We start from the raw sequence: 24,455 nt of genomic DNA, 5'->3' as shown, positions 1-24,455 counted from the left end.
GTGGCAAGCGTCTCTGATGGTGTTTGTTTAATCCATGTGAAAGCACTTCGGAAGAATTCAGGAATAAAAAGTGAGGACTGTCCACCAGGGGGCAGACTTGGGCAGTAGATGCCTGGGAAGTCGCTGACTGGGATGAAATCGCCCTCAACCCCAGCAAGTAAAAAGGTGCCCCAAGCTGTGCTTATACAGACCCCTGGGTTAAGGGAGCAGACATGGTTTCTCTCGGAGTTGTTCAGTTCAGTCTAGTCACAGATGCTGAGCTGAAGGTGAAGATTTCAGTGCTTCTGAACATAATGATCACAGAGGACTCTGGGATGAATGGGAAATTTTAGAAAAGAAATCCCCAGAACTAAAGAGGTGATGCATTCGGAGCCAGCCACATTTAGGGTCCAGGTGCCCACAGCCATCAGCCTGCCTGCTGACCTGGGTGGTGTGTGCCCTTCTAGAACCCCAGCTGTCTCTTCTCAGCATCTGTCCTGGAGCTTAGTGACTTGCATCAGTGAGCCCGAGTTGGCTCTTCTGAAGGTTACGTAGGGGACAGAATCACGTCACAAGGCCACCCGTCTCCTTCCCATCATCAAAAATAATGTTTTCATCTGCATAAGTTGACACTTAGAGTCTATAAAAATTTTTTCACTTGTCTTACATTTTTTGAGGCTCATGAGTGGGATGGAATCATCAGCTGTACTGAGAGAGGAAACCGATGCTGGAGAGATTTAGTAACTTAGCGAAAGACAAGGAACCAGAAGTGGTGGGACAGGCTTGGCACAGTTGTAAATATGTAAAGATGGCGGAAGGCCTGGGAGCAGAATGACTGTGATTAGGGGTTTAGACTCCGTGGCTCACAGACTTGGGTTCCCTTCCTACCTCTGCCTCTTAGCGACTGCAATAAATGTGGACACCTTCTGTGACGTCTCCAAGCTTAATTTTCTTCTTTGGTTGAACAAGGATATTAAAAGACCCAACCCACCACCTTCTTGGGGAGATTAAGGGAGATAGACATGAAGGTGGTTAGCACCCCACCAGGCACGTTATTAGCTCCCGCTGAGATAGAATTGCTCACTTGGAATCAGATCTGAGCTCACCTTGGCTGCGATTTTCTGCGTGCTGCCCACACTGCCCTCTGGCGCTTTGGAGGCCTTGATGGACCTGAGAGTGGTTCCAGACATGTAACCGGTAGGTAATGCTGATACCAGCTGACCCAGCGCCCTCCCTGTGTCTTGGGGAGCGATTCCTACAACGTACTAGAATCTAAGTTGTTCAGATACCATAAGCTGTTTATTCCTGCTTCCTCCAAGTCCTTATTTCATTCGCTTTTTTAACGCGTTCACATTTATTTTTATCTAAGTGATATATGCCGTGGTTTAGAAGCCACATGGCGCTAGGAGGCTGTTTATGAAAAAGAGCCCCCCCTCCCCCCTCCCGCCCCCCCACCCCCCCGCAACTCCTGCCGCTTCCAGCAATTTCAGCTGTTTCTTCTGGTATTTGCCTCTCTCTGTTTGTAAATAATGGGCACAGGGTGTTATTCCTTGATTTATCCATCTTTGATGTACTGAATTCCTCATAAGGCAGGTGAGGATTGAGGTCTCCTATGCAACCACCCACACTTTCCTTTTCCCGTTTTCCCAGTATGGTGATAGCACAGTTCTGGGCAAAAGCCATACCCATCAGCATTACATTATTATGACTAATCCAAGTAGCATCCTAAGGTTGTGATTCCTTTTTTAGACAACCAGTTATTTTACCTAAAGGTAATAATAATTGCCTTGCTGTTACTTGTTTTAGTTTCTATGTATCCATCATTTTTTTTTTTCCAGAAGCTACAGATTCCCAAATGTCCACCGATGTTAATTTGCATCTGCATCAGATAATTCATCCATTCCTCTCTTTAGCTTGGGTTTTGTTGCTGCTGCCTTTGTTGTTTTTCCAGGCACCTCCCTTTTAGAGTCCTCTGTCCTTCTGTTCCTGTCTGGACATGGCCTCATTCATAGCCCTCAGCCCAAGATGCCCCTTTCCTGTCCCGTCTTCCCTTCACCCCAGCTCTGGACTGGGTGCTCTGCTTCCTGGATCCCGAGTCTTCCTGTGTTTTGTTTTACAACATTGTTTCACTGGAGAACATCCTGCAGTAACCCAGAGAAAGCGTATATGAGAAGTACAATGTTTGGGTCCTTGCATATCTGCAAAAGCCTTTGCTCTACTTTTATATCTGGTTAATGGTTTGACTGGATGTGGAAATACAGAATGACTTCTCTCGGAATATCAAAGGTGCTGCCTCAGAGTCTTTGAGAGTTGCTTGCTCTGGTGAAGTCTGCAGTCCATATGCTGTATGTGGACTCCCCCCACCTCCATGACCACCCACGGGATCTCGTAGGGTTTCTTCTTTATTCCTCTTCATCTGAAGTTGCAGGATGGCACGCCCTAAAGTAGGTCTTTGTAAGCCCACTGTGGTGTGTATTCAGCGAGCACTTTTAGTCTGGACATTCGTATTCTTCAGTTCTGGGAGGTTTTTCGTATTGTTTCTTTAGTGATGTCTCTCTGTTTCCTTTGTGCTCTCCTTCTGGAGCTCCTGTTAATCTGATGCCGGGCACAGCCTCCTGCTTTGATATCTGGTTTCTCCTATTTTCCATCTTTGTCATTTTGTTCTACTTTCTAGAAGATTTCCTCAATATCATCTTGAATCTCCTCTATTGATTTTTTAACCTTTGCCATCACGTTTTGAATTTCCCAGACTTCCTTCATATTATCTGATTTTTCTTTATATACATGTAATCCTGTTATTGTCTTTGAGCCTAATATCCTCTTATCACTCCAACAATATTAATTATCATGCACGTTCTGTTTCCTTTGTGTTTCTTTCCAGTTCTTTTTTTTTTTTCTCTGTTTATTTATTTTGGTCTCTGTCTTTCATGTAGGAGGCTTTCCATCCATATTTAAGAGTGAGGCACTCAAAAGCTCCAAGTGCCCAGGTGGGGATGGTCCTCTGTGGCTGTCCCTGTGGAGTGTCCCAGTGGCAAGCTGTTTCTTTCAGTGGGAACCCTAAGTATCAGTGCTTCGTGTCTTTTCTCATGGCTCTTCATTGTCTCCAGAGGATGTAATGTCTTACTTCCCTCCTGGGATGTCTCCTCCTGCTTCAGGGTCTTGGGGATGGAGTGACCTCCATTAGGGTGTAGGCCCCCTTTTGAATCCCTGAGCTCTCGGTCTGCTTCATCCTAGCTTCCTACGCCTCATCTTCTCCAGAGACCAGACCTCTGATCTCTTCAACAGCACAAAAGCGAGGAAAGGTGTTTTGCTTTGTTCATTTGTTTTGTCATTTTCCCCAAACCACGAATGCCAGCTCTCACTTTCCACTCTTCACCAGGAGACAGAAAGCAGAACTGCAGTGGATTTCTCTCTCACTTCTCCTTGCTTTACAATCCCCCTATTTTCTACCAAAAGAGCAGGAAATTACAGTCATAATCTGTACAAGATGCAGAAAGTTAGAATCTGGTCAGGAACGAGCGGGGCTCTACTCGTCTCCTTTCAGTGAAGTAGGAAGACGTGTCAAAAGGGGTCATCGGGACTTCCCTGGTGGCGCAGTGGTTGAGAGTCCGCCTGCCAATGCGGGGGACGTGGGTTCGTGCCCCGGTCCGGGAGGATCCCACATGCCGCGGAGCGGCTGGGCCCGCGAGCCATGGCCGCTGAGCCTGCGCGTCTGGAGCCTGTGCTCCGCAACGGGAGAGGCCACAACAGTGAGAGGCCCAAGTACTGCAAAAAAAAAAAAAAAATCAGGGCTTCCCTGGTGGCACAGTGGTCGAGAGTCCGCCTGCCGATACAGGGGATGCGGGTTCGTGCTCCAGTCCGGGAAGATCCCACATGCCGTGGAGCGGCTGGACCCGTGAGCCATGGCCGCCGAGCCTGCGCGTCTGGAGCCTGTGCTCCGCAACGGGAGAGGCCACAGCGGTGAGAGGCCCAACGTACCACAAAAAAGAGGTCATCGACACCCGACATGGCCACTTCCTTCGCCAGCATTTCTGTTGTGTTTCGACTCATTCAGGGGACAGGGGGTGATGGAAAGGAAACTTATGACCAAGGGATGGACGAAACTCATTGAGAAATGTGTTTCTAGTTCCGAGGAAAACTCCCATGGGAAGTGAGCCTAGGATGATGTGTGCTTCCTAGGAAGTGACCCAGGAGAGCAGAGCTCTCCTGCCAAGTTTTCCATCTGGTCGTCTCTCTCTTGGGATGTGGCTTCCTCTGTCAACTGGAGAAGGCCCATCAGTCAGCCCCGTGGGGGGCAGTGGACTTGCTACACTAGAGGGAGTGCTGGGGTGGACGTGGACTCTAATCTCAGCACTTTCACCACCTTCAGGATTGAATCCTGCCTGCTCGGAGTTCTCCACTGGCAAAGTGAGCTTGCTGTCAAAATTAGTCACCACAATAATTTTCAAAAGCTCTGCAGACAACATGTGCTAGGTCATAAAATGTCAAAATGTTTTTTTTAATTTTTAAAAAGAAGGATTCCCTTAGATGATAGATCTTAAAGTTATAAGGGAAATATAGAATTCTGAAATCCAGCTTCCTGTCATCTTCAGAGGCATACCTTCCGAGAGATAAGAAAAGAGGCTCCCGGAACTTCCCTGGTGGTTCAGTGGTTAAGAATCCACCTGCCAGTGCAGCGGACACGGGTTCGAGCCCTGGTCCGGGACAATCCCACATGCCGCAGAGCAACTAAGCCCGCACACCACAACTACTGAAGCCCCTGCGCCTAGAGCCCATGCTCCACAACAAGAGAAGCCACCACAATGAGAAGCCCGCGCACCGCAACGAAGAGTGGCGCCGCAACTAGAGGAAGCCCGCGCACAGCCACAAAGACCCAATGCAGCCAAAAATGAATGAATGCATGAATGAAAGAAAAGAGGCCCCTACACTGAAAGACCTTCCACTGCTATTCAGTTCCTAAGAGGAGCAATTTGATCCTTAGATGATTTAAGTTGGGTGAAGTGAGGGACTGGTCAACATAACTAGCTGTTTATGAATCTCATGTTTGAACGGAAGGGGTTGACCGTCCACTCTTTATACGCATCCATCACATTTACATGCTTGATCTCAGAATTTATCTTGTCCGAAATGATAACCAAAGAAGCAGGGCCCGTGGCCACCATCTGAAGACGCACAGAAGTACGTCTCCTGGTTTGGAGGAGAAGTTGGCACCAGCATTCTTCTGAGTGAATTTTGATGATCACCTTCCACTGACCTCTCACTAAACAAGGCGCATGGTCAATGCTCAGTAAATTGTTTTTAATGGCTTCGTTTCCAATCCCAGGGAGAAAGGACTTGCATATTTCCTAGGAAATTACCAAGTTTGGAGCCTACGTGTACCCACTGAGAGCAGATCATGTCAGAAAAACAAACTTAAAATTCCTCCTTTCTGTGCGCTGGGGGGTCCGGTCCAGCCTTCTGTGCCTAGATGTCCCCATTGAACGAAGAGCGTCACATATGATTGAAGTTCAAACAGTCATCCCTGGGCCAAGTTTGCTACTTTGGTCTAAATACCATCACTCTTGCTGAAATTAAAATAAGCAACCTTTATCCAAGATCTTCCAAGAGATTTGCTAATGAGCAGAGGATATCTCGTCTGAAGACGAGAGAAACAAAAGCCCAGAATCAAGTCCCACAGGACAAAGGAACCAACATAAACATTTGTCTCAGACTCACAGAATCCTGGTCATTATCTCTTAGATGGAGGGTTGCCAGCTTGGTGTATGTGCTCGCGTGACAGAGAGAGGAAGGGAAGGAGGACAGAGAGGGACTTCCATCTTCAACTCTCTAGAAATAAACATACGCAGACCCATCATCTGGGCTGTGCCCGTGACCTCTACAGGAGAGATCCCTCAGGATCGTGAAATGGACTGTATGCAGTGGACAGCGGGAGAAATACCCGGGCCACCGAGTGAGAGAGTGCCCCAGACAAACATGAAGGGACTTGACTGATGAAAAACTGGCAGAGGGCTCAGAGAGGAATTGTGCAAGATCACATCAGTCTTACCCCGCTCGTCAGCCCCTGATGGCCTGGGGGCGCCTTCCCATAGCCACTGCAGGTTGTGCAGTGAAACAGGGCGTCACGTGGGCTCAACGAGGCTGAATGTGGGTGTCAGGACCCACTGGGATGATATACGTGGTGACTGATACACACACACATGTAGACACACACACAATGCTGCCCACCTCCTTAAAAAATAAGTCTTACTAGCGAGTCCAACAGCCATTATGGAGAACAGTATGGAGGTTCCTTAAAAAACTAAAAGTAGAACTACCGTATGATCCAGCAATCCCATTCCTGGGCATATATCCAGAGAAAACTCTTTTTCAAAAAGATATATGGGGGCTTCCCTGGTGGCGGAGTGGTTGAGAGTCCGCCTGCCAATGCGGGGGACACGGGTTCGTGCCCCGGTCCGGGAAGATCCCACGTGCCGCGGAGCGGCTGGGCCCGTGAGCCATGGCCGCTGAGCCTGCGCATCCGGAGCCTGTGCTCTGCAACGGGAGAGGCCACAACAGTGAGAGGCCTGCGTACCACAAAAAAAAAAATGATACATGGACTTCCCTGGTGGCACAGTGGTTAGGAATACGCCTGCCAGTGCAGGGGACACAGGTTCGAGCCCTGTTCTGGGAAGATCCCACATGCTGCGGAGCAACTAAGCCTGTGAGCCACAACTACTGAGCCTGCGCTCTAGAGGCCCCGAGCCACAACTACTACAGCCTGTGCGCCTAGAGCCCATGCTCCACAACAAGAGAAGCCACCTCAATGAGAAGCCTGTGCACTGCAACGAAGAGTAGCCCCCGCTCGCCGCAACTAGAGAGAGCCTGCGTGCAGCAGCGAAGATCCAACGCAGCCAAAAAAAAAAAAAAAAAAGATACATGCACCCCTATGTTCATTACAGCACTATGTACAATAGCCGAGACATGGAAGCAACCTAAATGTCCATCAACAGATGAATGGATAAAGAAGATGTGGTACATGTATACAATGGAATATTACTCAGCCATAAAAAAGAATGAAATAATGCCATGTGCAGCAACATGGATGGACCTAGAGATTATCATACTAAGTGAAATAAGTCGGACAAAGACAAATACCATATGATATCACTTATCCGTGGAATCTAAAATAATGATACAAACGAACTTATTTGCAAAACCGAAATAAAGTCACATACGTAGAAAATAAACTTATGGTTACTCGGGGGGAAAAAAGGGGAGAGGGATAAATTGGAAGATTGGGATTGACATATACACACCACTATATATAAAATAGATAAGCAACAAGGACCTCCTGTATAGCACAGGGAACTCTATTCAATACTCTGTAATGAGCTATATGGGAAAAGACGCTAAAGAAGAGTGGATATATGTATATGTATAACTGTTCTGTACGGCAGAAGTTAACACAACATTGTAAATTCTTATAGTCCAATAAGAAGTTTTTTAAAAAATAAAATAAAATGTAAAAAAAAATAAAAAGATTCCAATAAATGCTAAAAAAAATGCTGAAGAACAGACAAAATTGTGGAGTTCAGATGATTCAGAAATTCCAGTAAGTGAAAATAAGTAATGCAGACCCGAAATTTGTAGTGAGTCTCAGAGTTTCCAAATCACCTCTACATTTCCGCCTCACCAGACTCAATACAATAATTGGGAAAGAAATTGTTCTCCCCATTCTACTGACGAGGAAAGTGAAACTCAAAGAGGTCCAGGGATGTATTTATTCAATGCCCCAGAGTAGAAATAGTCTTAAAGAGATGGCAAGAAACCATCCTCTTCGGGCGTTTTGCGGGTACAAAGAAAGATGGTTACAGTGGGTGAGGATTTACCAGAAAAACCGTGGGGCAGCCCTGCAGGTCGTTCTGCTTGGACTTGGCAAAGTTCATTCTCATTGAAATCTTTTCAACCTACCATGTGGTTGCTCATCATCTTTTCTGTTATAAAGCTCTCACGAATCTTCCATGAAAGCTGGAATTTCTGACCAAGGAGGAAGGCTTTTCATTAAGATTCTCCGTTGAGTCTGAATATCACCACCAGGGCCCTTGGAGCAAGGGGGTCGTGACGAGTTCCTCCAGCTCTCAGGACTTTTGGAGACCGTCCTTACACCTGTCACTGGGGATTCTCATGGGGCTCTCTCTTTGGAACACTCAGAGACCCTCAGAATGGAAATCTTTTTGAGCATATTGTTAACCGTGAGGCTGCTGATAGATGACCTCAGGCCTCCTCATTCGGCAACTTGTAGAACAATGCAGAATGCCATCCTCCACAGCCCTGTCTGAACACACACACACACACACACACACACACACACACACACACACACACACACACACACACACACACGCACACCCTGCAGAGAGTCACGTTTTGTCTGTCCATACCGCGTGGCAAAAGATCACAGAAAGCGGCACACGTGGTTCAGTAGCAAGTAAGACAGATGTCCAAAGGACACGTGACCTCCGTGACATCACTGACCCTCCCATCAGCATCCCCCTGTTACCAGTGAGTCTCAGGAGGAAATGACTCCATGCCCACCAGACCACCCTAGATTCCCAAGGAAGACTCCAGCTCGGCAGACAACCCTGCCGGCACCCCTCCTCAAATGGCTCTCAGAGCACTGGGGGCACAGAGGAGTGTCCCCCGTCCAGCCTGTGGGTGATGCCGGTGGGCAACACCCGTACATCTTCCTTGAAGGGCCTTCTGATCCCCATCTTTCTGCATTTCCCCCTCGGTCGGGGGAAAACCCATTGCCCCAGGAAAGTGGGGGATTTTTGCACGAACTCTTCGTGATCGTGTTCGGTTTATTTGCTCTGCTTGAGCAGAAACACTTGAAAAGAGCCACCTCTGCACTTGAGAGAAGCCAGATGAGAAAAAGGTGCAGCGATCGTTGGAATGTTATATGGTAGGCGGATCCCTGGAAACATCTGTCCGCTTCTCCCCACGGGGGCTCAGCTCTCAGGGTTTGAGGTACAACGGGAGGTGTGTGGTGTGGGCAGGAAATCTAGAGCTCTGTTCCATCGCAGGGGATAAAATCACCTGGGAGGATGAGGTATAAACGGGGGAAGGTATTATAAACAGGAGACATCAGGGAATCAGGCAGCGGCTGCGAGGTAGGAAAGCGTGTTCTTCGCCATTAGGGAGCATCTCTTCCCCCACCCCCATCCCCGTTCCTAGATTGGGTCTTATAAACACCATTTAGACTCTGTACTGATTCCTCTGAGGACAGATGATGCCATGATTCTTGAACTCAATAAATACTAAATGGAAACGGTGAGAAGGAATACCGCAGCTCTCTTTCCCGTCACATTTTGCAAGAGTGGGGACGTCTGGGCCACCTCATTCTTCAATCCTTTTCCCTCTTACCGGTCACGTTCTGGCTCTCATTGTTTTTAATATCTTCACTGGGAGATGGTCAAGGTCAGACAAAGTGGAAATTCACCCCAGTTAGAGGCACTAGTTCCCACTTACCCTGAGGACACATATGGTCGGTGAGAGAGAACTCGTATAAATCAGGTTCGATGTTTAAATGGGCATCTTTGGTAGCTTGATTCTGAATAATGGTACGTACATTACAGTTAACGCTGCCATGCGATTAGCGTCTCACAGTCTCTCCTGGAACTGCAGAATGGACTGTGCAAAATCAAATCAAATAGAAAACGACCGCCCTCCGCCTTCCCCACTCCTGCCCTCTTTCCCAAAGATATAGATGTTCCCCTTTAGCAGATGAGTCAAGTAATGAACTAAAAACAATGTTCGCACTTAACAGGGTTGTTCCCCATGGTTGGCTTTGAGTTGGCCTCTCCTGGGATGTTAAGTATTAGCCACCGTTGACCGTTGCCTGCAACCTCGGCGTAAATGTTTGACGGAGTACGCTGACAAGTACACACCAGCGACTTTCAGGAAGTCGACTGGTGGGAATGGAAGGGCACACAGTGCGAGTAGAAGTGATCCACTGTGGAAACCCTGTACGGTGTTTCTGTTAAATCATTTGTCCACTGTTAAATGATTTACATTCTGATGGGACCTGGTAATCCCAGGACTGCAATTCCAAGCATTCCTCCACACTCCAGCACTGACAGTCTGTATCAATTACAGTGTCCGTAAAGCTCCTTCAGCCGGTTAAACATAAAGAATTGTCGTCCTCCATCCTTCCATGTCTCTCGTTAGTTCTCTTAGCCCACGCTCCAAGGTGGTTCGGTAGCAAACATTATTATCCATATTTGAAATTCCTGAGCTCGAAAGAGCCTGCAGGATATCCTTCCCTTGAAATACACAGGCTTGCTTCAATGCATTGTTTTGAATCACAGGGGCCACTTCTGGAGCACACAAAAATAATTAGAAAATCTGTGAATCAGAGTTTGGTTTATACTTCGAAAAAAAAGTAACCCTTGTTTTAGCTAACTTTGATGCTACCTGTGGTCCTGAGACCATGTTAGCTGAGACTGTGACCTGATTGATTTGGGGGAGAGCATGCCCTCCAGAAGGTCAGATGCTGGACAAGAACTTGGGGGTGCTTCTTAGCCCCATCACAGCCACTAAAGCCTTGTGACTCTGGGGGAGTCCCTTGATGGTTTTTGGTTTCTGTTCTCGATGAAAGCGGGTGGCTGGGCTAGCTGAGGTCTAAGTCGGTGCTTGCGCTAGTTCTTTGTGCTCCAGTCACTCACTGTAGGATCTAGGGGTATTAAGGACAGAAAAGAAAGGTAGGCATTTCTACTTGTACTTGATAACAGAAGTACAAAGTCAGTTAATTTGGTTATTATTCTTGCGTGCTGGTGGACTCCAGGCTTTCCTTTGTCTCTAAGATCTGAACTGTATATCAAATACAGTGTTGTTCACTTAAAATCTTGTTAGGAGGGTAGATCTCACATTAAGTGTTCTTACCTCCCCCCGAGAAGAACACACAGAGAGACACAAGGAAACTTTTGGAGGTGATGGGTGTTTAGTACCTTGAACATGGTGATGGTATCACAGGTGTTTGCATATGTCTGAAGTAACACATTATATATACTAAGTGTGCAATTTCTTTCTGTATCTATTATACCTCAGTCAAGCTGTTAGATACAAGGAGATATGGACTATATACATTTTGAAATATATATACATAGGATTTTTTTAAAAACCTAAGAGAGGCTTATGTCCTTTTAAGACCATGTCCGTAGATCACGATTAAATATTTGGGGGAAGAACTAGAGAACAGAGTTTTGTTTTGTTTTGCTTTTTAACATCTCTATTGGAGTATAATTGCTTTACAATGGTGTGTTAGTTTCTGCTTTATAACAAAGTGAATCAGTTATACGTATACATATGTTCCCATATCTCTTCCCTCTTGCTTCTCCCTCCCTCCCACCCTCCCTATCCCACCCCTCTAGGTGGTCACAGAGCACCGAGCTGATCTTGATCTCCCTGTGCTATGCGGCTGCTTCCCACTAGCTATCTATTTTACGTTTGGTAGTGTATATATGTCCATGCCACTCTCTCACTTTGTCACAGCTTACCCTTCCCCCTCCCCACATCCTCAAGTCCATTCTCTAGTAGGTCTGTGTCTTTATTCCCGTCTTGCCCCTAGGTTCTTCATGACCATTTTTTTCTTTTTTTTAGATTCCATTTATATGTGTTAGCATACGGTATTTGTTTTTCTCTTTCTGACTTACTTCACTCTGTATGACAGACTCTAGGTCCATCCACCTCACTACAAATAACTCAATTTAGTTTCTTTTCATGGATGAGTAATATTCCATTGTGTATATGTGCCACATCTTCTTTATCCATTCATCTGTCGATGGACACTTAGGTTGCTTCCATGTCTTGGCTATTGTAAATAGAGCTGCAATGAACATTGTGGTACATGACTCTTTTTGAATTATGGTTTTCTCAGGGTATATGCCCAGCAGTGGGATTGCTGGGTCATATGGTAGTTCTATTTGTAGTTTTTTAAGGAACCTCCATACTGTTCTCCAGTGTGGCTGTACCAATTTACATTCCCACCAACAGTGCAGGAGGGTTCCCTTTTCTCCACACCCTCTCCAGCATTTATTGTTTCTAGATTTTTTGATGATGGCCATTCTGACAGGTGTGCGATGATATCTCATTGTAGTTTTGATTTGCATTTCTCTAATGATTAGTGATGTTGAGCATTCTTTCATGTGTTTGTTGGCAATCTATAGAACAGAGCATTTTTAAACTTGGATTCTCTAACAGTGCGGACCAGTAGAACTTTCTACAATGAGCGCAGTGCCCTGCATGTGCTCTGACATCATGGTAGCCAACAGCTGCCTCGAAGTATTGAGTACACGAAAGAGATGTGGCTGGTGCAACTGGGGAATTCTATTTTTCATTTTATTTAATTTTAAAAGAGTCACAATCCCACTGTAACCTTTTCTTCAGTAAAGCCTTATTCCTGGTTCCTAAGTAGAGTTTAGAAAGAAAAATGCATGTGGTTATCAAGTAACCTTACTCTGCTGATTAATCAGGTTGACAGATTTGTAAAAAGCCGGGGACTGGCCCATCCCTTAATTTCTCATGTAGACAAAGATGAAGCCCTGGAGGCAACTGTGTAGACCCAGGACCACTGGATTCATTCTAAGAGCTGTAAAAAGCATGTCAGGGAGCATTCGGGTCCAAGTAATTCAGAGAAGATATTCTATGAGTGCTTGAGATTTTAGGGAACACCTTAGGAAAGAAACACCCATCCTCTTTGGGGAGAGATCCTAAAGAAACCATCATTAAAGGACCAAACTTATCTTCCTTGGTTTTCCTTTCAGGAGCTGATTGACGTTGACAGTGAAGTGGTGTTTGAATTAGCCTCGTATATTTTACAGGTAAGTCGTCTCCCCCTCGTCTTTGTATGCCAGGGCCACACACAGAAGAAAGAGGAATAAGACTTACCATGCGTGGCAGTTGCTATATCCACTAGCTCTTTGACTTCTTAGTTATTTTTAGCCACAAGCAGGAAAGAGCTACTGGGGAAACTACACCCATGGCAGCAAATAGAGTCTTCTCTATTCTCTGTCCTTCTCCAAAATGTTAAGACTGTATTTCTCTGCAAAGGAAAATTGTGTGTATAACCTGAGATTGGGGGAAACTGAGACCATCCAGTGAACCCCTTTTCTTCAGGTCACTGGAGAAAGCCAAGTAAAAAGCAGGAATTAATTACCAGGAGAATCACTGTCATGAAAGACAAGGAAAAGATCCTTAGCTTATGTGAAAAAGAGGCCTACTGAGTATTAGAAACACTGGCAAGATGAGCTAAAATGATGTCATTAATTTATTCCTTCAGTAGGACTTAGTGAGCAACTACTATGTTTCAGGCGTTATGCTAATGCATTACAGATTCCATGGTCCCTGCCTCCAAAAGCCCACAATACAAGATAAAACAACAAATAACACAAGACATGGACACGTAGACAGTGCTATCCAGACAGACATCCAGGTTCAGAATCTTTAAACTGGAAAAAGTTAGATCAGGGCTTAGAAATGGAAACTTTCCCTTTGTCCTTATGAATCACTTTCTTTGTATATAACTTTCTGAAGTTTAATTGTCTCATATTCAAGTGGTAAATACACGTGTCCTTCCTTAATTATATTACTATAGCTGATAGGACGAAACAGCAGTCAGTCGGACTGATTCAGTAGAGGACTTCATTACAATGTATTTTAAAATCTGTAACGTGGGATCAGAATGTGTCACTGATGTTGAATTTTCTTCTTCTACAGGAGGCAAAGGGAGACTTTTCTAGGTGAGTTTACGAGAGTTTTTGGCTTAAAAATGTATTCTGTTGCATCTCTATTAAAAGAAACTATTCTGTCTTTTCTTCGTAGGAGAGCAATTTATTAATATTATATCTTAATGTTGAAATCCAGTTCCCAACTTGTCCACAGAAATAGATACATCAGGCAGAGAAAGCCCAGTAATAGGAGGATATTCTGCACCAAAGGAAAGTTACTAAGAGGCTGATGTTAGAACCCACTGTCACACATGGCCATTGTATTGAGGTGTGTCAGGTCGCCCAGGTGTCTTCGTGGAGCCTTGAATTATCACTGTGGTATGAACTATAGTGATAGAGAGAACCCCATGGACGCAAACATCTTTTTTTTCCTCTGTTTTAGTTCCAACCCTGAAGGTACAAAATCCTAGCCCGCAGGAAGATGTCTTTCATGAAAGTGTTACAATATAAATATCCCACTTCTACTGTCTTTCCTTTTCCAGATGTTATGTTAGGGAGAGAACATAAACAGACTTAACCACGGGGAAAAATGTGCCCTGCTTTAATAGCCCTGTAGCTCCACAAACTTCAACCTCGTCATTCGTTTCATTAAGCGCGGCCCGTTGACCAGTAGGGCTGAAGTGCCGGTCTCTCCTGATCATTACTGGAGACAGAGTAGGGGTTGTAGCCATCCACCAACAGGACTGTCTGCTCAAAGACAGACATCATTCCTGGGATTCTGTTTTATGGAACTCCCCTGAGGGAAGTCCAGTATAGCTCATTCTTTAGAATCAAGGTCTAGAGATATGAAGACTCAACCACATGTACAAGAACAGCATCAGGGCGTGGGATCCTGGCCCATCATTAGGAAATTAGCAAACTTGGTATGCAAAAGAAATGCAGGTTATACCTCTGCTCCGTGAAGGAACTTGGGTGTTTTCTCCTGCTTTGGGGGATCTGATGCCGCCTAACTACTTCACCTGGTGGTCTCCCTCTACTTGTCCAGCTTCTCAACTTCATGCTGACTGGCTTTTCAGGTCTTAGCTGCCTTCTCTCTGCTCGCCATGCATTTCTCAGGCTTTCTAGCAAAGGCAGAGGTATATTTTCTCACTCAGATATCTCAGCAAAACCAAAAAAATTCTTTGACAATGTAAAACAAGGGTCAGCAAACACTTTCTGTAAAGAACCAGACAGTAAATACTTGGGTTTTGCAGGCCACGCAGTCTCTGTTGCAACTACTCACCCCTCCCTTTCTAAGTGCAAAAGCAGCCAGAGACAGTAGGGAAGCAAATGAGTATGTCGGTGTTCCAATAAAACTTTATTTATAAATTCAGAAATTTGAATATCATATACATTTTCATGTACCACAAAATATTCTTCTTCTTTTGATTTTTTTTTCCCCAACCGTTTAAGACTTTTTTCTTAAGATTATTTTCCCAACCGTGCTTCGCTCACAGGCCACATAAAAACAAGCAGCGTTGGCCAGTGGGTTGTAGTGGGACGACCCCTGATCCTAAAATATAGTCCCTTCAGCTCAGTTTGATTATTTGTAGAAGGAGACCTCCAGGCCCCTTTTATTTAGGTTTCCCAAGTTCTTGCTATGAAACAGAGGTAGTCCTTTTTCTGGGGGGGCGATGAAGGTTTATTTATAGCCTTAGCAGGAGACCTTGTAGGTGGCCAATAACTGTTGACCGAATGGATTGAGTGCCACATTTTCAGGATCTAGAAACTATACTTTGTTCTGTTTTTTCTTTGTTAGTTTTTTATGCCTTTCATTTGGTATTGGACTTGAGGCTCTTGGTAAGTGCAGGTTCATATCTATTTACAAAAGGCTCTAAAGTCCCATGAAAAAATGGTTTAATAACCACAGATCCAGTGGATTCCATTGTCCGGTCCACTTACTCTGAAGATACTTTTCCCTGCCTTCTCTTTCACGGGCTCTGAACTCTGCTGTAAATATTATTTATTTCTGAGAGCCCCCTGACAGGATGGAATGTGAGCTGAGAACAGCGTCATCTGGCCCCACAGATCCTGGGAACGTGGGGCTACAGGGATGGTCAGTGGGGAGGAAGGGCAGGCCTGGCCTCCAGTAACTCATGGCCCCCTCAGGAGCTTGTGGAATCCCAGCTTGTTGGCTGCAGAGAAACAAAGGATCCTGGTTTGGCTTCATTTGTCAAAGTGTTCCCTCACAGTTTGTTTATAACAGCAGCTGCCTGGGGTGAGAAATAGCCGTCAGGGGAGGGGAGAGGTCAGACACCTTATCCAAAAGGTCAGTTTATCTCCCAGCGTAAAACTCACGTCACAGAAGTTGGGATTCCCTGATAAACACCGTTCTCTGTACAAGCCCACGGTTCATATGCTTGAGTGGCCCGGAGTTTCGGAACAAGAGAAGTAATCCTTGATTTTTACCTCTTCCCATCCACATCTGGGAAGATCCCCATAACATTTGGTTTGGTGGCCAAACATCAGGCATTTTAGATGTCCCATCCTCATAGTTTAGTATTGTAGAAAGTCGTTTTTGCTCTATCAATGAATGCCGGACTCTATAACCTTAATCGTATTTAACTGAATGGCTTTGACTTATACACACACCCTGTAAACACAGTACATTTTCCTGAGCAGCATTCGTAACAGGAGATGTCACCTTAGAGCACCGGGGAAGCGTTGTATACAGCACGTGGTCCAGGGCTTAATTCTGAGATCTTCTAGAATCTAGAGGATCCAATAACCTTTGAAATTAATGGTCGCACACAAAAGGCAAAGTAAGTAACTCTTTCATAGCCTGATGATCCTGCATCTCTGCCTTCCTAAAAAGCTACTTAGCCCAGGATGCTGTTATCCTGTAGGTTTACACTTCAGTGAATAGATGCAGATTACATGGATGTGGAATGAGTATTAAAAATCTCTATATTATGGGAATTCCCTGGCGGTCCAGTGCTTAGGACTCAGCACTTTCACTGCTGTGGCCCAGGTTCAATCCCTGGTCAGGGAACTAAGATCCCGCAAGCCACTCAGTTGGGCCAAAAAAAATCTACATCTTAGGGGAGCAAGTTCCTTGATGTACAAGAGGAAAAGGGTTCTTTTTACAAAAGGGAGAAGTCGAAAGTGCTGATATTACTTTAATAGAACGAGAGCTATGTAAGGTCAACCCAGAGCCATAACTGCTGTTTCTCATGAAACTCACAAGCTGTTCTGTTTCTCCTTTTGGACTCTTTTGTGCTCAGCAGACCCCTGAAGGCTTATTCTTACGTAACCCCCTTTTCTTTCCAGTGAATGGAAATGTTCACTTCCTTGTCTTATTGAGCTTGAAGGATTATTCTCATGTAACCCCCTTTTCTTTCCAGTGAATGGAAATGTTCACTTCCTTGTCTTACTGAGCTTGACAATGAAATCTTGGGTTCAGTGTTGCTGAAAGAAAATGAGTGAGGTATAGATAGGAAGTATTGTCCATGATAGGAAGAAATATATGTCACCCATGTTCATATTCTAGCATAGACAAATTTGTAAGATATCGTGAAAGGTTGAGGAAATCGTTTTATCTAAAAATATTTTTTCCCTTGTATTGTTTTCCTTAGCAAAGCATGTAGTGATCGTATTTCATTTCCTGGTACATATGTATGTAAAAAAAAAAAGAATGTCCATCAACAATGAGGAAATCAGTGGAGTTGGCATTTCTGTTTAAAACAATTGAATAGCCTAAGAACTGTTCATCATGGCAGCTATATAAGCAAATATTAGGTTGAAAAGGGTCAAAACAGTTCTAAAAACAAAAAGTTCTCCTTTGATAATCACTCCTGAGCATTAGTCAGCTAATACACATTTTCTAGGATTTTATACATACTTTATTCATCATAAACTCTGCAGTGGTTTAAGTGCCGAGCACTGATTTTTCTTATTAAAAAAAAAATTCCTTGTAAAATAGATAGCTAGTGGGAAGCAGCTGCATAGCACAGGGAGATCAGCTCGGTGCTTTGTGTCCACCTAGAGGGGTGGGAGAAGGAGGGTGGGAGGGACACGCAAGAGGGAGGAGATATGGGGATATATGTATACATATAGCTTATTCACTTTTGTTATACGGCAGAAACTAACACAACATTGTAGAGCAATTATACTCCAATAAAGATGTCAAAAAAAATTCTTTCAAACATTCAGTTACCATAGAAAAATAATACTCTTGTCTTTAAAAAGGTCAATTCAGGGAACACCTAATTTAGTCAACTGAACAGGACATTCAAACTGTATAGTCACATTCTAATTTAATGTAATAGAAGACTTATTAATACACTGCACTGAGCAAGGTATTATTTAAAGAATTTGATTTTTTTGCTTTTTTTCCCTAAGGGGACCTTAACTGAAAACCCTAGTGGCTAATCTTCATACTCTGATTTTGAGAATAGCCTCACTTTTTACTTTCTGTCAGCCTTTCTGAAAGGGGGCCACCAAAAAAAAAAAAAAAGGAGGGAAAATAATCATTTTAACAACATTTTACCAAATCGGTGAATTGATTAAAAATAGTTTATGCTGAGACACATAAATACATTCCCAAATCATACTGCCTTTGATATAAAGAATCATCCGCAGATTAACAGGGACTAGTAAAAAAACATCTGTTCTGTAGAATTTTTTGCTAACAAGATTTATTGAAACCAGACCGGTAAAGCTTGGTTACCCCAGGCCATCTATTGGGACCTGGAAATATCTTTGTTCCAGAAAACCAGATATATTTATGCTGATCATTAAAAGACTTATAAGGACCAGTAAGCAAACAGCACCTGAAAAGGGCTGATATTAAGGAAATCCCATGTAAAGTTCTGTGGGTCACATTTTGCTTACCTGTTAGGCAAAGTTCATCATGTGCTTTAGAGGTGATGGGAGGCTGCCCTCCATCTGCAGGTTGTCTATTCCAAGGAAACACAGCAACCAACGTCAAAAAAGCAACGCTGTGATTGAATACAGAGGGGTCAGTTTCTGTGACGTCCGTACAAAGTTAAAGGCTGGTGCCAGTGGGAGAATATCTGCTTATCAGAGTTCCAGGGTCAGTAAGGGTCTTACTGTGACCCTGATTTATCAACCTACAGGGTTCCAATTCTGCTTCTTAATAATAATAATAATAATGCTTTAGAAATAGAGCAACACGTTACTCCATCAATAGAAATGAGTAGCAGGGAAATTGAGTTTTACCTCCATTTTAGAAAAGGAGTTGGAGTATTTATTTGTCCTGAAAAATTCCTTTCAGCTTCCTCGGACTGCCTGGTCTTAGGTCTCTAGAAGAGCAGCTAGAAGCAAAAAAAAAAAAAAGTGAAGACTTTTTAATATTTCCTCTTCTGTAAACCATGGAACCATGTGTTCACTAAGCCAGAAAGATAAAATGAAATTTCTGTGGGAAAAACAAAAGTACCCTCTTGATTTTTTTGTTCTTTGTATGAAATCTCGTCTGCCTTTCTTGAGAGCATTTGTGAATTACTGCAAGTGAAACTTGGTTTACTGGTATCTGAAAATTCCCTATTTGTAGGCTTTTGTTGTTTTGTTTTTTTGTCAGACTAGATGATGCCTTTTAGGCAGTCATAGGTTAAAGGAAGAATTTTAGAAGATCAACAGGAAAAGAAGATAAAGGGCTGATTTTCTTCTAAAAGACTTTTTTTGGTAACATAAACATTTGTACAGATTACTGTCTTTAAAAAGATGACATTATTTTCTTGCCCTGCTAAGAGACAGCGTTGAAAGTTGATTAATCTCAGGCAGTGGTCTATAAATCACAATTCCGGGCTTCCCTGGTGGCGCAGTGGTTGAGAGTCCGCCTGCCGACGCAGGGGACACGGGTTCGTGCCCCGGTCCGGGAAGATCCCACATGCTGCGGAGCGGCTGGGCCCGTGAGCTATGGCCACTGAGCCTGCGCGTCCGGAGCCTGTGCTCCGCAGCAGGAGAGGCCACAGCAGTGAGAGGCCCGCGTATCGCAAAAAAAAAAAAAAAAAAATCACAATTCTGAATCTACTAACATCATTACTTTGCACTTACCTAAGTCGTTTTACTACTGCAAGTCATAGCGAGCTCAGTGTTAAAGCGGTATTAGAGCATTTGATCATTTGCGGTGTATTTTCCTACAATGTTTTAATTGGCCTCTTGAAAGAAAACAGCTGATGGGGTTATATACTAAGAGAAATCGATTTGCTGAGACTTTTAGATAATTAGTAAAAAAAAAAATACTCAGACAGCTGTGTTTGGAAGAGTCAACATTTGGAATACAACTTACATAACCTAATAGTACCTTTAATACCCAAACTTGCAAATTTCCCTATTGGAAAATGACTAGAAAAAAAGTCATCTGTTAAGCTTGAAATACATGCAGCCCAAAGGAGAGTTTTTGTGGGAAGAACTTAAAGTTATATAATTCTTGTATGTTATTTTATTAAAAAAAAAAAGACAGAGAGAGAGAGAGAGAATGGGGTGTGTGATATTTTCCCATGACTTCTAAAGGACTTAGAGGGAGAAGCAGCTGGAATCTTTCATGCCAGCAAGACCTTTTGAAAGGAACAGAATCTGAAATTTTGAAACAAAATGTTCAAGTGGAAATGTTATTACAGAAAGCTTTGTTTTGTGCACAAAAGTCCATTTTACTGAGCTTTTCAAGTGTGTAATTCACAGTTTCCAAGCATAGAAAAGTATTCCGATAGGGTATTTTGCAGGAGAATATTCTTCCAATCCTATGGGAATTGTTTAGCTATACCGTAAAGGAGGCAATTTTGTATTATGACAGCTTGTCTCATTTGCTAAATATTTCTTTAATATCAATATCATATTTTGAGTTGACCTTGGTAATAACAAAAAGGTTCACGGCTATGACATTATGTCAGTTTTTCAGAATTAAGATTTTGACTCAAAAGGATAACATAGAAAATTAAACAGCTTTTTGAGTAGAATTATTGTCTCAAATTGTAGGCTCATAAAAAATTTGTTTTGAATTTTTACAAGTTTACAACTATGTTAGAAACGCAAAAAATGTTTTCTGTCATCCTAGAAAACCAAACTCACTAATCAAGAAAGAAATCTTTACTTAGATAAATTAGCCATTACCATCAGAAATAAAGGCACATAATTCATGAATGTTGGTAATTTTGCCCCTCCTTACAGGTGGCAAATTAGTGTGGCATATTTATCCATGATACATGCCCAGAATCCAGAATCCTCTGCTGGAAGAATCTCAGAGGGACCCGCAGGTGCTTCCTTGGTGTCTGCAAATGGTCACACAACTACAGGAGAACCCTCACAAGCATCGTCCTCAGCCACCAGTTCTGTGAGCCTCCCTGTACCCCTGAAGGAGAGTATGTGGTAGGGAGGAGATAGCCAAGTGTCCCCATTTTCTTTGCTAGAACATGAAGTTCAACTTGGTTAAAAAAAAAAGAAGAAGGGAAGGGAAGGAGAGAAATTGTTTCCTGCATGGTTATTAAGATAAGCAAAGAAGAGAAAATTTACAGCTGTCCTTATCCATCTGTCTCAGAGTTTTCTAGATGTATTGTACCGTTGAATAAAGTAATACAGATCCACAATGCATCTCTGAAACTTTAGGGTCCAGTGTTTCTGAACCCAGAACTTTGTGGGTTTTAGATGGGTAATGCGGAGTATACCGTAACACCCACGGCAGCGTCTGAGGCAGCTCCTGGAATCCAGTCTGTTCACGCTTCTGCACCAGAATGTGGGTATTCATACCAAGTGGAAGAGAGAGAGAAAGGTCGAACATTAGGTTCACCACCAAGTGGGTGAGAAGGCTTTATATCTTAGAGATTTTCAGATTTTTGGAATTGCGGTTAATGAGGACCCGTAATACTCTTTTTAACTTAGGAAATCCCTCTCTCTGGAGAACTTGACCTTCATGATACACTCATGAAATACGGAGGAGTTAGTAGGATACTAACATGATGTTACTGTCTCTGAGTTTTGTGTTAGTCCTTTTTTGTGACACTAGTGTAACTTTCTGGCTTTAGTGCTCTAGTGTTTTAGTACCAGGACACCTCAAAACCACTGGTTTCAGGAAGAATTCTTCCACACGAAGCCAGTTCTGTCTGCCCCAGGTTTGTCCTGCAAGTTATGGACATCTCATTTAACCCAAAGGGAATCTTCTGAAAAAGCGTTTTGTCATTTTTTAAAGGAAAACAAGCACCTTGTGGGTTTTGCTAATCGTCCTATCAAATTTCATCTTTGCTTTCTTCACTCTATTGTGTCTTGGTTAAATTTGTTCTTGCTGTTATTCGTGACAGATCCCCTCGTTGATGCATATTGCTCGAAACCTTAGTTTTCCACAGCAGATCATTCAAACTTCCCATGTTTTATGAGTAGGGTAGACAGTAGAACCACGATCCATCATCTTAAAAACAAAAAACAAAAAAAAAAAGCAAAAAAAACCCAAGTCAAAGACTTAACGCGTCATTGAGAGACCAAGTTTTTGCTGGCAGCATTAATCACTACCTAAAAGTTGTGAATAAAATCTGGTTAATATTAAAAATAAGAAGACTTCAGTTTTACTCTCAGTTTAGCAAGTGATTTTCCTAGAGACCTTTTTTCTTTTGCTAGAAATGGAAACTGACCGCTGTTAGGAACAAGGAACTGTTTTAGGGTATTTCATAAGTGGGCATTTATCATTTGTCCTGACTCTGGGGGAAACGTCCAAGTAGAAAATCTTGAGAGAGGAAGCTGGGGACTTCTAGCACATTCTTTCAGTTTCAGCTTCCCAAGTCTCTGGAGATAGAGTGACCAGGTCTCCCATTAAGGCAGCGTTGTGATTTGCAGCCAGGGTATGGCCAGATCATCTGACAGGGCTGGCCCCCTCTAAGTCATTACAGATGTTTACAGACAGCAGAAAGGCAAATAGGACATTTCTACATAGTTGTCCTTTGGGGCGGCTTAAGAGCCCTGGATCCCTTCCAGAATGTAATGGATTTGGACGGGCTTCACGCCTTCGTGATTTCTTGTTGTGTTTGTCTGTGTCACCTGGCCCTGGGGGAGCGCTAAAAAAAAAAGCCACTGCAGCTCCAGCCAGGAAGTCAGACCTGGGACTCTCATCGGGGATGCTTGTTTGCCAACAAATGAGTGTTTAGTGGGTAAGACAATCTCTTCCTCCTTTAGTTCCGTCCTTCCCCAAATATACTTTAGATGTGATGAGTGGGAGTTAAACCCACACTCGTGCTTCAGATTGTCTTTCTCACAGTTCCATTTGTAACGTGCCACCCTAGGCACCGATGAGTCCGTGAAACAAATCCCTGTTCTCAGGGAGCTTATAGTTAATAAACAGGGAAGATAAGACCCAGAAACTCATCACTGTAGGCTCTTGGGTGTTCGGGGACCTGAGTATTCCTTTATGCCTTAATAACATGCAAGTAAACATTCCAAACTCTGCTTGGGAATTGAATTTTCCTAAACACAAGGAGGTGACCTGTGTGAAAAGCTCCGGTGCTGACCCTTGCCTCCTGGCTAAACTTGAACTCTACCAGCCTGGCATGGAAGGTCCTCAAAATCCTATGCCTCGTCTGCCATTTATTTGGTCTGCTTAACCCTTCCATACCACCCGTTCTGATTGATCTCTTCAGTTCCTGGCCTCCATACTCTACTGTGTTCCACTGAGAAGAAAAATAAGATTCCTGTCCTTTTCTCCATGTGGGCCCTGCCCCAAAGTCTGCGTTTACAACAGAGCCCACAGGGGCCTTCCTTTCCTGCAAACTTTAGTCTGTTGTTTGAATGGACATGATCCAGTACTGCCCATGTAGTCAGTTCTCTTTTTATTCGCACCCCTCACTCCCTGCACTGAATTGTGAGCACCTTTTGAATGAGGACTATGGCTTATCCTTTTTTTATGTCTCCCTATAGCAGGGCCTCCATAAATACATTCAACTTATTGATAATTAATCAATAAACCCTTGCCACCTACGTGACAACCATTCAAGGACTTAGATTTATTGATTTCGGGCTTCCCTGGTGGCGCAGTGGTTGGGAGTCCGCCTGCCGATGCAGGGGACACGGGTTCGTGCCCCGGTCCGGGAGGATCCCACAGGCCGCGGAGCGGCTGGGCCCGTGAGCCATGGCCGCTGAGCCTGCGCGTCCGGAGCCTGTGCTCCGCAACGGGAGAGGCCACAGCAGTGAGAGGCCCGCGTACCACACAAAAAAAATAAAATAAAATAGATTTATTGATTTCAACAGTTACAAGTTGAGATTTTCCTTCTGGCTGGTTGTCCAAAGCCAAGATTCACAAACTTCACTCTCACTGTTTCTTAGTCCACTTGAAAAATCCCCTTTCTGGGAGCAGCTATAAGGTCACATCCGTGTGTTTCTTGGTCACCAGGTACATGAACTTGAAGTATGGAAATGGTTTTGCCCACTGGCACTTGGCATCCAAAGGGTAGCTGCTGGTTCCTAGCTAGAGACAGTGTTTCCGGCTGGGCGGGGGCCCACAGAAAGGCATGTGACTGTGGTGTTCCCTCCTTCCTTTGTATTTACCTGTGAGCTCCTGTCTCGTTGCTTTTTAGATGCTACTGCCCAAGGTCCCGGTGGTCAGTATCTGCCTTGATTTGCATGAGCAGAACGGAAGCTGCTCCCGTAACCTGGGTTAGAACTGTGCGTAAATGCAGGCTTCACAGCAAGGGCCGTGAGGCGCCCTGGTGGACCAGCACAGGGAGACACCTTTACACATCCCCAGTGGATTCTGCTGGCTGGCTCTGGAGGTAGACATTGGGGGCCAACACCCAGATG

The 24,455-nt window shown here is 44.0% G+C and overlaps 1 protein-coding gene across 16 annotated transcripts in view; it reads left to right on the top strand.

The window, feature by feature from the left end:
* Positions 1-24,455, top strand: part of FRMD4A (FERM domain containing 4A) — a gene marked incomplete at its 3' end in the record, with an annotated part of 767,390 nt that overhangs the window by 649,230 nt on the left and 93,705 nt on the right. For all 16 annotated transcript variants that reach the window (XM_079914365.1, XM_079914366.1, XM_079914358.1 and 13 more), the window contains 2 exons: positions 12,780-12,836; positions 13,732-13,754. In XM_079914365.1, the coding sequence (XP_079770491.1) occupies positions 12,780-12,836; positions 13,732-13,754 (80 nt within the window). The remainder of the gene's footprint in view (positions 1-12,779; positions 12,837-13,731; positions 13,755-24,455) is intronic.

This window comes from Stenella coeruleoalba (genome assembly GCF_951394435.1).
Source record: "Stenella coeruleoalba genome assembly, chromosome: 2".
Taxonomy (NCBI): Eukaryota; Metazoa; Chordata; class Mammalia; order Artiodactyla; family Delphinidae; genus Stenella; species Stenella coeruleoalba.
The sequence above is the reverse complement of the archived record's forward strand: the minus strand, read 5'-3'. Positions and strand labels throughout refer to the sequence as shown.